The sequence below is a fragment of the Sphaerodactylus townsendi genome, linkage group LG08, assembly GCF_021028975.2.
Source record: "Sphaerodactylus townsendi isolate TG3544 linkage group LG08, MPM_Stown_v2.3, whole genome shotgun sequence".
NCBI lineage: Eukaryota > Metazoa > Chordata > Lepidosauria > Squamata > Sphaerodactylidae > Sphaerodactylus > Sphaerodactylus townsendi.
Window position 1 is genome coordinate 88,719,113 of NC_059432.1, and position 13,726 is coordinate 88,732,838.

Here is a 13,726-nt window from a genome sequence, read left to right on the forward strand (position 1 = left end):
CAAATGCAAGAACGCTTCATGTTCTTATAGTCCCCAACAGTGTGCGACTCTCTGGATCACTTTCACTCAAGAGAAGCAGTATTGCGAAAAAGCAGCCCAAAATGCTCTCCATGGTAAATACCCAAATACCCACAGTTTTCAACTGTATCTTCCTTAGTGGAATGTTATATGCAAATTAATAACATTCCACTGAGGCAGACCAGGGAATTGTGGCTAATGCTTTGTCCGCATACCTTGGATAACACATATACAATATTTCTCAGTGATTTTGACTATTAGCACCGCCTCGGATATGTTTACTCATTGGCATAGGATCTAGAAGCAGTATTTTGTATATATCTGTTACTTGGTGTTTCTTTATTGCACTTTCTATGCTCAACTGTGAAGCCATTTTTTTCATGGAATAACAGGAGACATTTTATACACAAACAAACAAATGCTGACTCAGCGTAAAGCAGCCTCATGTGCCTGGAAGCAAGAAGTCTCTGGCTCAAAACATCTCTCAGCCACAAACAGAAACCTACTTTACTTTAGCCCTTTTAAAAATAAAAATGGATCTAAGTAGATTTGTGAATTAGATACTTGGCCATTGTATGGATTACACTTGAGATTATGAATACTTGGAACGAGCTACATAAATATTAATTATCGTTATCTTCCTTAACTGCCACAAACTTGTTGAGGTGTAGGAAGCTGACTCACTGGTTAAAAGTCATTTTTACATGGAGTGTAACTGAACTAATTAGTCATTCAATTCTGTCCTGAGTGATTAAGATAAAGGTCAGGAGCCTTTCTTATTAACACCGCAACTGATCTTTATCTTGAGGTTCAGGATGAATAAAATGAAGAACCAGAACATCCGTTAATTAAATAATGTGGAAAACAGCATATACAATATCTTTCTAATTTTTTTTGCTTTTTCCAGTGCAGTCCTAAACAGAGGTATAAACTTCCTAATCCCATTAAAGATAATAGACTTTGAAGGACATAATTCTGCTTTAGATTCCACTGTTAGTTTTCCAAAATCTATGGGTTTAAAAAATTGTGAAGGCATCAGTGAGGTTGGACAATGCAAAATGAAGGGGTAGTGGGGTCTCAGCAGTACTTTAGAGAAGCAGTTATATGCTGAAAGTTGTAAAAAAAATAGAACTCATCTACTGGCCTGAGCTTAAGAATAGGTTTTCAATATTACTGTAATTTTTAAGTGATAGTCCTTAGAGCAGCATAAGGGTTAACACTGCCCATTAAAGAAAATTATAAAAGCTTTTCAGCACAGACCATGTTACACAATCATAATACTGCATAATATTCCTTATTTAGTTCTCAGGCATCGTCAAGACAACATTCAGTATAAGAATTAGTCTTGAGGTAAAAAAAGAACCAATTTTTTTCACTAATAAGGACTCTCCATCAGGAGCTATTTGTACATAATCAAACTACCATGGCCTTTCCATATGTCAGAGGGCCAAGGATGTGACAGATACATGAGGGGGGAAATGCAATAGAAGTAATGATGCCAATTTCCAGGTGGGGCCTGGAGTGCTTCTGGTATTGTAAATGATCTCCAGATTACAGAGATCAGTTTCCCATTGGATAAGAGGGCAGCTTTGAGGATAGACTCAATGATATACTACAGATTCCAGGTGAAATTTCTGCCCAGATTTTCCTTCTACAGGCACTCCCCCCAAACCTCCAGTTTGCTAATGCCTGAGCTGGCTGCCCCCTAGAACTCATACTAAATTTCTGGAAGAGTCAGGCTCTATGAGGTTGGTAACAGCAACTGCACAGAAGCAGAGCGAGGGGAAACTCCGCCCAGGGCACATACACGTGCTGTGCCCCTGCTGAGACACCGCCCGCCCCGGAACGCCCCTACCATGCCCCCTCTACGGCCTGGCCATACATCCACTGCCGCTCCACCCAGGGCATCGTGCCCCACCCTGCCCCATTGGCACTATGCCTCTGCAACTGCAGCAACCATCCTTGAGATTTTAGGGAAGATGGCCATAGAAGGACAGGAAAAATCATTCTCTTGTAAGACTGTCAACTGCCCCAGAAAAAAAATGTCTTCTCCTTTTAATACTGGTTGAACATGAAGAAATGAGCAGTTGAAGCTTTTCATGGCAGGAAGGCAAATAACATCACCTGATGACAGCTGCCGATGAAATTACTACTAAAGGGATAGTTAGAGGGACCGGTTCAAAAGTTGGTAATTCTAGCATCTTCAGATGGTGCACCAAATGTTACCTTCCTGCATCTTTCCTCTCTCTAATCCGACACTATTTAAAATATACTGGACATTCCTAAATTAAACCAGTTAACAGCATGCATTGACTAATAAGGTATTTTACCCATCCTCATTTCCAGTTTCCTACCCTCAAGGGTGGGGGGGAATATGGATTCCATATAGTGATGATCCAAGAATTTCCCTGAGTTTCTATGGTAAACTATGGAGACACAGCCTAGAACATCGCCTGGAAGTAACATCATATCCTCCCCAAACTCAGCCAACCCAGGCACTGCACACACACCCCTGGCACCCCAATCTCCTAGCATTTGCTGAAGTGGTGTTGGCAACCTTAGAACTGGTGTGGGCAGTTTGTTCAAGCTCCAGGCCAATACCTACACAGAAATGGGGGGAGGGGTTCAGCCCAGGTTTGCTCCTCAGAACACTGCAGGATAACTGAAGAGGTGTACAAGCTCATCTGATTAATGGAGGAGCAGGGATAGGTAGTGAAGGAACCTATTCCCCAGGTGGGAGGCATTTTGGATAAGGGCACAAGAGACATAGCTGGTGGTAACATAAACTAAGGCCACATTCAGATTACCATTCTAAACTAGATATTGTCCATTGTTGGCCCATTTCTAAATAGAGTGATGCAAAGAGAGGCATTTCATTCAGGTCATCATTTCAATCCATCCACGAGCTATCTCTAAAGCACTCTGGCCATTTTAAACAGCACCACTTACCCACTTTTTTCTGTGGTGCATTCTTTTTCAGCTTAAAAAAAATTCTGAGATTTGCGCTATATCCTAAACCTCAGACTGTTAAAAAGTCCCCTATCCCCCACCCCCCCCCCAAAAAAATCTGTGGAAAATGGTGTGTGTGGGGGGAGAGAGAAGCTGTCCTTTCGGAAGTGTTGCAGCCATTTTAAACAACACACTGCAGCTACTCAGAAGCCAAAGGAAAAACTGGGAACAGTAGAGAGCAGTTTTCATAAAAAAAACAGCTGAGCCCTAGGATGCCAACGGGACAGACACAGCTTTGTCTGAAAAGGTTTTTTAAAAATCCAGCCTGGAGCGAAAACAGTTGTGTCTGAAGTGGCACAAAAAAATCTGTTAGCAACCTGCTGTTCAAACAGATTGTAAGGGCAATTTAAAATGGAGAAAAAAATGGAATCCATCTTTCTTTGGAGGGAGAAAAGGGAAAATTAACTTGAGACGTCTGCTGGGAAATGAATGTTTGGAAGGAATGTATTACTGAGGCCGTAGGGTTGCCAGCTTAGGGTCCAGAAATACCTGAATATTTTAGGGGTGGTGCCTGAAAAGGGTGGGGTTTGTGAAGAGGGGGAGGGACACAGTGCAGAATAATGCTATCCGGTCAGCTTTCAAAAGCAGCCATTTTCTCCAGCTGACCTGATCTCGGTTGCCTGGAGGTCAGTTTGAAAGCTAGGAGGTTGTCAACTCTACAAAGCCATGGGGTAAGTAGATGACCAGTGAATGGAGGTGTGTGAAATTTCAGATTGTAGCAAGAAGACAGAATAGGCTCTGTTATCAGAGGTGAAAACAGCATGCATAAAAAGCTTTCCTGCTTTTTTAATGCCTCCCCTGGCATGTCCTTTCATAAATTAACATTTGGACAGGGGAACACAAATAATATTTGTCGACAGATTTGTCGACAGGTGTTTGCTTTGGCATTTTCCTTTTTTGTGGGGGAAGCTGTTGAGTCCAGTGTCAATTTTTAGAATGCATTTGGTCAATTTTTAATCATTAATTTTTCACAGCAGAGTATCAATGAAATCACTGAGTTTATCACACCGGAAAGTTTATGAGAACAGAATGAGGAGGTTATTACAAACTGGAAGGATAGGGAATTCTTGCCCTTGCCAATTCCTTTCTCCTGCTGCAGACCACCAACTCCCCAAACTCTCACAGTTTCTGGGGGAAGGATGGTTCCTTGTCATCTCTAACATTTTGGGCTACAGCTGTGTGTGTATGAGGGGCAGAATGAAGTATCAGTCCACTGAAAGAAATTGCTTCTGTTAGCAGAGATTTCACACAGGATCCAAGCTAACAGATCTGGTTTCATCAGTGTATCATAGCAGGAGTGGTGAAGCAGGAAATTCCCATTCCATTGACAGAAATGTCTTCCATTAGTTGAAAATTACTGCTAGATCAGTAAGAGTACTTCCCCTTCAGACAGCAAACAGAAAGATTATCTCCTTTCTACCTTAAATGTAGTACCAGGAGGTATTAAGCTCGAACAAAATGAGCCAAATGCCTCAGAGCCAGCCAAAACATGATTGCACATAGTGTCATCTTGCAAAACAAATAAAAGAGCACTGTAAACAAAAACATTATTAGGTAATTAAGCAAACTGAGCTTACCTAGGGTAGTATTAGACCATTTCAACATTTTCAACTGAGACACAAATGTTGGAAACTGGTTTTTGCAGCTTTTTTAAAGCAGCACAGGATATAAATAGATTCCATAATACTATTAAATAGTAATAAGTCCTTGAACCCGTTAGAAGGATGAGCACACTCACAAAGAAATATCACAAGTAGAAAATGGGAAAGTAAGCTGTTGCTATTTGAAACCAGATAAGGTATTGATAATGATGACCCTCAGCTGCAAGGAAAGAGACTCCAGTGGTACTATGTATGTCCAAATACAATGCTTCCCGGAGTGAATCGAGCAATTTTCAAGTAAATTGTGCTGCATTACAAAGAAGAAGGAGAACTCCACTATCTCTTTAGGAGACCCAACCAACTTCCCTATCAAGTGGACTCTGAAACTATAGATGAAAGTGTCTTCTTCTCTACAGATCCCATAGGAAAAAAGAATTAGAGTTCAGGAAGCTCAAGTTCAGGAAATAGGGGAAAATGCTGAATTATGATTTATGTTATTAATAGCAATTCCCCAAGTCATGTGGTCACTTTCCCCATTTCTCTAAGGTTCTGGAGCTAATTGCAGCCATTTTAAGAATACTGTCAGTGGATAGAGTGGAGGCTCTCTGAACTAACTTACTCTCAATTGCTAGGACAGGCTACTAGGGAAACTCTGTAGAGCTACCATACAGGTTGACCGAATAAGTGGACATTACTGATTGTCAGTAAAATAAATAGGAATACATTTCCTTAAGCTGAAATGCCAGTTTAGCCAACACACTTCAAATTAAGGAGGTGTATTCCTATTTCCTTTAACCCAGTGGTTCTCAACCTTCCTAATGCTACGACCCTTTAATACAGTTCCTCATATTGTGGTGACCTCCAACCCTAACATTTATCCATTTTACAGATGGAGAACACTGGTGCACAGAGTCTTAGGTGACCCCTGTGAAAGGGTCATTTGACCCCAAAGGGGTCACGACCCCCAGGTTGAGAACCGCTGCTTTAACTGAGATAGGCTACATATAAGAGGATTGCTGCATTTCATATCAATCTAAGCATCAGGAAAAAAATTGGACTGTTTCAAGATTTTACATGGATGATTTATAAATCAGGTGCAAACAAAGCAGCAGGACTTTAAGATATTCACTAGTACTGTAGCTATAAGCTGATTTTAAAATATTCCAAAATGAAACAATGACAAAACGCTACCTGTCGAGGAGTCCTTTCAGATTTACTCCTGCACCATTCCCAGTCTGAGAGCTCAGGTTTTCGACATTCCTCATGAGAAAGCCTTCTTTCCGGACCTTCAAAGAAAGGACCCTTTTCCATATTCCTGATGTCTTCTCTTTTATGTGTTCCTGTTTTGACAGCAAGCAGGTGATCTGTAACTTTATCCTTGCCAAGGTCTTGTTTTGTGTCAGTACCAACTGTTCTGTTGCGCTTTGCAGAGTCTTTAAGAATGGAGCTGTCCTCCAGAGAAATGGTGCTGAACTCAATAGTGTTGTTCTCCTTTTGAGTTTCTTTCGCATTCTCACAATCATAGTTCAGCAAGCTGTGATACGATACAGAGTTGCCATCATCACTATGGTAGATGTCATGTGATATCTTATAGATTCCATAACCTTGCTGAAATGACAGATTGAATTCAAAACCTCTTCTTTTGGCTAAAGAAGTAAAAGACACAATTGCGTTGGACAAAGCCAGAATCTTAAAAGAATGCAAATTACAAACATTGGTATAAAAACAGATGCCCTAAAATATGGACAAATGGAGCAAGCCCAATGCACTTTGTCATAGCACATAGAGCAACAAGGTTCCAAAAGATTAAACAAAATCTGGATGAAATATGTGCCCTAAGGGTGAAGACAAACAGACATTTTAAGATGGGGTTGGGATGGTTTGAACATGTATTTTTTGTTCTAAAAGCAAGTGCTCTACAATGCAATCAACATGCATTCAAATCAGTTCCATCACGTTTCAGGATAGCTGTCTTAAGCCCTTTCAAACTTCATAAAGGAGAATAATTAATGAAAGAAGAGAGTGATCACAGCAGCAGATTCCAACCCTGACATAGGCACATTCACTGAAATAACAATATAGATGCCCTACATATAGATGTGTTCATGTAGAGCTTCTTCTATGGTCAGGAATCCTAAAGAAAGAGGGCTACCAATTATTCATTAATGTCTACCTATTTAGGCTCTATAAGGTATTTCAATGAATGCTCATCATTTCACGACACAGCTTGCTGCCCTAACCCCATTTCCATTCCTTGAACATTCATTGTTTTTCCTCTGAACAACTGAAAAGGGTGTCTGTGTTCACCAAGCATATGTGTCCTTATTTACCAAGGAAGGCTAGGATTTAAATGGCAGTTTGCACAAACACCACTGAGATTTTCCAGATGTCACATTTTTAACTTCTATTTTCTAGAGAACACAGCACATGAAACGCTGTGGTGTTCACAATGCAAACAATGTTCTTTGACCTTTTAATAAGAGACAGAAGAATTGGGTTAGAACTTATCCTTGGGGGGAAAAAGAAATTGTGAAATGGAAAATATTAAGTGCTAACCCTTATCAGTCAAGGTGGATGCAAAAATAGGTAGCTACTGCTGTTCAAATAGTTTGAGTTTGTGAAGTGTTTATAATTGCTGGCTATTTTCAGGAGTTGGGTTTCGCTTGTGAAGTTAGTAAGTGTATGAAGAAGCTCACTTATACAGGTAGAAGCTCAGCTGCTATACTTCTGGACTGACACAGAAAAATGGTAAATGTCAAGGCAGCCAAATTATGCTGACTTTTCAAAGCAATACATGTATTCTTGCTAAGTATTTCTATTCCTAGGTTTCACTCTGCAAAGCTGAAACCTCAGTCTTCAAACTGATTTGTGTGTGATCTAAAACATTCTAAAACATTCAGTGTTTCATGCTTGTTTTAAATGTTTTTCAGTTGATGACAACTTTTTGATTCTGTTGGGATATTTCATTTTATACTGTGCCAGGCCTCGCTCACTCAATTCCTTTAGAAGAAGAAGAGTAGTTTGGATTTATATCTCACCTTTCTCTCCTGTAAAAAGACTCAAGGTCGTTTACAAGCTCCTTTCCCTTCCTCTCCCACAACAGACACCTTGTGAGATAGGTGGGGCTGAGAGAGTTCCAAAGGTCACCCAGCAACAACATAGGAGTGTGGAAACACATCTGGTTCTCCAGATTAGAATCCACCTGCTCTTAACCACTACACCACAGTGGCTTTAGAGTCTTAAAGCACCTTGACTTAGGGGGCTACTTCCTGTTGGCTTCAGCTCCAAAGAGAGGTGCCTTTTCTTCTTTACCTTGCGAAACCTTTCTCTGAAAGCCTTTGGGAAAACACAAGGCTGCAACTTGCTAGAGGTTTTCTTTGTGCAGCCTCTGTGAAATCCATCCACCCCTACAGCCCCCCAAGAGACAGAAGGATTTGCTCTGTTGGCTGGTTGGCTGCTCTAATAATTAGATTGTCACATCAAACAATTCTGTGTGTGCAGGGAGGAAGGGAATTTTCAACAAGCCATCTCATATTGTTCCCCAGAGTTCTCTGTCCCCCAGAAGCATTATTTAAGGGGCACTTCAGGCTGCAGCTGAAAGACTGCAGTGGAGAAGTCTTGCTCCACTCATGGAAATATTTTCGTCAGTGGAGATTTTTGACTAGATCAGTAGTTCTCAACCTTTCTAATCCCACAACCCTTTAATACAGTTCCTCATGTGGTGACCCCCAACCCTAATATTTATCCATTTTACATATGGAGAACACTCATGCAGAGAGCCTTAGGCGACCCCTATGAAAGGGCCGTTCAACCTCCAAAGGGGTCCCGACCCCCAGGTTGAGAACCACCTGACTAGATCTAAGAGTATTGGGGCTGTTTGCATAGCTTGTGTGCTGCAGGATGTATTCCACCTGCCTGCTTGAGGTCCAGAGCTATGCATTGTGGTATAACAAATACCAATATTGTATCAGGGTTTTTTTTAATTGAACATAATGATGTATATTAGCTCTTGTGGTACATACAAGACTGTTCCTACAATCACAGGCGCTCACGGATTGTCAGTAAGAAGGCAAAACATCATGGATACAGTTTGTCACCTTTGAAACTAACCAAAAGTCTATCCAAGGAACTGAAAAACAAGAGTCTTGTTTACCTTCTTCACAATCTGAAATTTCAGACACAGGAAGAAAGGAAATGCAGTCAAGGGTAGTGAAAGATGAATGTGGACAAATGCAATTGCACAGAGCTGGGCAGCTTCTGGGAGGTCAATAGCACATGGCATGTTTGTGAATAATTTTAAAGAAAAGAGAAGGAAAACCATTTAAACATCATCAGAGGGAATTCAAGGCTTAAGGGGAAACAAGGGAAGTGGTTTAAGTGCACAAGAAGTCTCTTGATAGTTGAAAGTGGTAGACTTGAAGGAGCAAAGTCACAAACTCAGAGCTATTTGAGGAAAAACAGAAAAAGCAGATGGGGTGAGATTGGGACAACTTTAAAGTAAGGACAAGGAGTTTGCACTGAATGCAACATGGGGTGATCTCATATTGTAGTTGGAATGGAAGCTGAGACAATGGGCACCACCCAAGGCCACCCACTGGGTACACAGTAACATTGAGATTCAAAAAGGGTGTTTCCCAGATCACCATCTTAACTAGCTCTGCATCCCAGACTAAGGACCAGCTTTTTAACTCAGTCATGCCTAATTTTCCTCCTTATTACTGTCCCCTGTCCCAAGTGGCTTTTGTCCATGTGTCCAGTGATTGTCATCAAAGTTTGTTGTTGTTGTTGTTGTTTATCACTAGTAGCAAAACTGGTTGTATCCAACCCTATGCATGCAAATTGTGATCATTGTGTTGACTGGGTTTTTCAGCTAGTAGTAGCTAACTTTAGTAGCTAACAGTAGTAGCTAACTTCAAGTGAAACAGGTGTTAAGGTCTGTTGAGTTTTGATTCGGTCTCATTTTTCTTTTGCCTTGATCCTGGAAATGGCCATGCAGAAGAACGTTTTGGCACAAGAATTAAGTAGGCCCCGAAAGAAGTAGCTTACATGGCGATATACATGAAGCTGCCTTATACGGAATCACACCATCTTTTCCTTAAAGTCTGTATAATCTACTGTGGCTGGCCATGGTCCTCCAGGGGTTTAGGTAGAGGACTTTAAGCCTAAACCCCTGGAGGACCATGGCCAGCCACAGTAGATTATACAGACTTTAAACCTGCTACCTACTACTTTTAAGTGGAGATGACGGGTATTGAACCTGGGACATTCTCTATGCCAAGCAGATGCTGAGCCACTGAGCCACAAGAAGTTGCAGGGTTTGATCCCAGGCTACACATTTCATTTCCATCTTAGGACTGGAAACCACAAACATTACTGAACAGATGATTAGCCATGTAAGCTTTGGGTTTGTCCACCATGTAGTCCCCTCCTCCTTCATCAAAGGGAAGATGAAATGGCATCCTAGATTCCAGCTCCTTGTCCAATCCGATCAAGTGACTGACACCCTGACAACTGATAACACTAGCCACCAGTTCAACCATTAAGTGTAAACAGCACATTGTAGCACATGAACACTCCATGCATGTGCAGATCTCTGAACCAAACTGTTAACCATTCTTTGGAATACAGTGGACTAAAATGATAAAAATACTAGCCTGTCATTTCCAACAAATCTGCAGAAGAAAAACCAGTGTTTTTACAAAAGGGCCATGCTGCTTTTCCAAAGCATTAGTGTGGGATGCATGACTCTGTTTAAGTTAGCTATTAAATTCTGCATGGAACTGTGAACTCAGTAAACATTCTGTTGGTAAAGAAAGTAGAACAGTCTTTAGCATCAACATAACAAAGGAGCTGAGTTCAGGTTTAAATGATTGTATAATTGTTGCCTCACCATCTGCTACATATTTCACTGGGTAAATATTGAATCAAAGCCGGAGCCATGCAGTATCTGAAACAACTTGGTTCTTGACACACAAAATATGCTGTCTTGGAGAACGGGGTCTGAAAGATCCAGGAAAAAAAAACTTTCCCTGATGATTCTGGAAAGGTGCTCTGGTAGGAGTAACAATCATTGATCCTAGCTGATGCTTGTTAAGAATGAAAAAGTGATTCTAAACAAACAGAAAAAGTTCTGACCTCCTAGCATTTTCTATCAGAGCCTCAGGCTATATGCTATTCATGAAGGAATAAGCCTCACTGAACTTAGTGGGGTCATTCACAAGGATCTCGCTTGTTCAGAAGCAGGGAAATGAAAACCTACGCAGGTCATAAATACTTAGACGCAGAGCCCACGGTCTAGTAGTACTTCCCTTTGACACGCTTTAGTTGTGAAACATTCTGCCAGTTATTTGCTGCACATGTTTTAATGCTTTTATGTTTGCCAACTCATGAACCCTTATTGGGTAGAGAAGAAGAAGAGTTTGGATTTATACCCTGACTTTCTCTCCTTTAAGGAGTCTCAAAGCAGCTTATAACCTCCTTTCCTTGCTCTCCTCCGCAACAGACATCTTGTGAGGTAGGTGGGGATGAAAGAATTATGAGAAGAAGAGTTGGATTTATATCCCCCCTTTCTCTCCTTACAAATTCCTTTCCCTTCCCCCCTCACAACAAACACCCTGTGAGGCAGGTGGGGCTGAGAGAGCTCAGAGTGCACAGGCTAATCTGAATTTCCCAGACAAGCCTCCACTGCTCAAGCAGCAGAGCGGGGAATCAAACCCTGTTCCTCCAGATTAGAGTACACCTGCTCTTAACCACTATGCCGCTGTTGCTCCTGTGACTAGCCCAAGGTCACCCAGCTGGCTTCATGTGAAGGAGCAAGGAAACAAATTCAGTTCACCAGATTAGAGTCTGCTGCTCATGTGAAGGAGTAGGTAATCAAACCCAGTTCTCCAGATTAGAGTCCACTGCTTTTAACCAGTATGCCATGAAAAGCAGCATAAAACATTTTAAACAAACAAATAAATGTACCTGTCTTGAGACAGTGGTAGTAGAGTGTCAGACTGGAACTGAGGAAGACCAGCTTCAGATACCTGACTGGCCATGAAGCTCTTTGTGGTCGTGGGCCATTCACTGGCTTGGATCCTATAACTTTACTCTGAGCATGCTTCCCTATGGGCTTTGAAGAGGCTGTCCCTCACCAGAATCCTGTAGCATTGGCCACTTCCACTTCCACTAGTCCAATGCTTTTCAATGACACCTAGTGGAAGAAGAAGACACCCCACAGCAGAGCACTGCCTCCTGAGTACCCAGAGAGATGCATTCCTGGAACAAATGTATAGGATTTAAGCCACTGTCCCCCAGTATAACCTATTTCTACGCAGGTGGCATATCTAAGAGATGTGATTGTGTTTTTTCCAGTTGCAGCAAAAACAAACTTGTCACATGGGTGCTGTGTAGTTTCCGGGCTGTATGGCCGTGTTCTAGCAGCATTCTCTCCTGACGTTTCGCCTGCATCTGTGGCTGGCATCTTCAGAGGATCATACAGAACACGGCCATACAGCCCGGAAACCACACAGCACCCAAGTGATTCCGGCCGTGAAAGCCTTCGACAAACTTGTCACACCTTAAAGATTAACACATTTATTGTGGTATAGTATGCTACCATTGACTTCTTAGTGTAGGGGTCACAAGTGTTCTTTTTTGAAGATAAAATGCAGGAGAAATGTATCTCCCTTCAAACCTCTTGGGAAAGAGCAGGATATAAAAAGACAATATAAATAAATGCCTGTTCCTTCACAAAGACATACCCGAGCACCAAATTTGCATTACTTTCTAATTTTTTCTGTTCCTCCTCCATGAGTTCTCTCATGGTTATCAGAGGGGATCTGTCTCACTTGGCCTCTGAATGGAACCTTACATGGTATGTGACTATCTGAGATAGTCTAACTAACACAACTACCAACTAGTTATCAAACACAACTACTAACTAGGCATTGTGGCTTGCCAAGGATTTGACTTCCACCCTTACAGGTCCAGTCAGGCAAGAACACAGGAGGTCCATCATATCTCCAGTGAGCCACCATACATGGCTACGGAGGATGATGCCTTTGGCTTGATGGATCACGAGCTGGGTTGGACTAGTGAACTTCCAGATTTCAGCATCTGATATCACCACAGCTCCCAATTGTGTCTGAGAGGCCAAGAAATTTGGTGTGCATGAAAATCGCTCATTTCTGGACTTTCACATTGTACAGCTTGTATAAGAGGAGAAAGTAGGACAAAAATATCATGCCAACCAGCTCTGACTGAAATAAACTGTAAAATAGATATGTTTAGCTTGGCAGTATGCTAAACAAGCTGCTTAGGAAGAGTGTGTGGTTTCATGGGCAGGCAGAATAACAATAACACGGTTCCTACTGTTCTTCTGTACTTACGCTTGCCTTCTTGTGAGGAGATGGTGTAGACATTCCTCCTGCAGTTAATGATACAGCCGCAAGGCAGGTGGCTCCAATATTCTGACAAAACAAACACTGGGGTGACAGTGACAGCAAGCAAAGTTAGCAAGAAACTGAATATCTCAAAGGAAAAGCTTTGAAATGCCACTGTGTGTTGAACAACCATTTGTATCTGAAAGACAAAGAAATGTAAAGGCATTAAATGCACTCTGGTAGGAATACATCTTGCTGAAAATGGGCAAACCTGCAGCTACAACAGTTTGTTTGCCTAATTTTCACCCGTTCTGAATTTTGTCATTGTAAAAACTAAGGCTAGCAAAAACTTTAAGTCTCATTGATTTCACTGGGAAAGAAGGACACTTATACTTGAAATCGGGTTGAAATACATTAGTCCTTTGGCGGGACAGTGCCCTACCTAGCTTATAGTGCAATCTTATGTAGACTTACTCTAGTCTAGTCTAAGCCAACTGTATTAAATGGAATACTGGAATAGCTATGCATGGGTTTTGGCTGTTTCTACAACAGTGGGTTGGGGAAGGGGCAGCCAATTTTGGCATGTGTGGATGATTAAATTTGTATTATGATTTTCTTCAGAAATCACCATGAATATTATATTAATTGAGCGCAAACAACATGCAAGAGACACCAATTACTAGGTCTCATAACTCAATGGGGGATTTTTTGTATTTGGTAGTGAGGAAGACT

General features: G+C 41.5%; 1 protein-coding gene across 1 annotated transcript in view; it reads right to left on the reverse strand.

Annotated features, from left to right (window-relative positions):
• GPR149 (G protein-coupled receptor 149) overlaps positions 1-13,726 on the reverse strand; it is a 43,985-nt gene that overhangs the window by 24,910 nt on the left and 5,349 nt on the right. Inside the window, exons 2-3 of the mRNA XM_048506848.1 lie at positions 13,001-13,193; positions 5,820-6,274 (exon numbers count right to left, since the gene is read on the reverse strand). Of these exons, the coding sequence (XP_048362805.1) occupies positions 5,820-6,274; positions 13,001-13,193 (648 nt within the window). The remainder of the gene's footprint in view (positions 1-5,819; positions 6,275-13,000; positions 13,194-13,726) is intronic.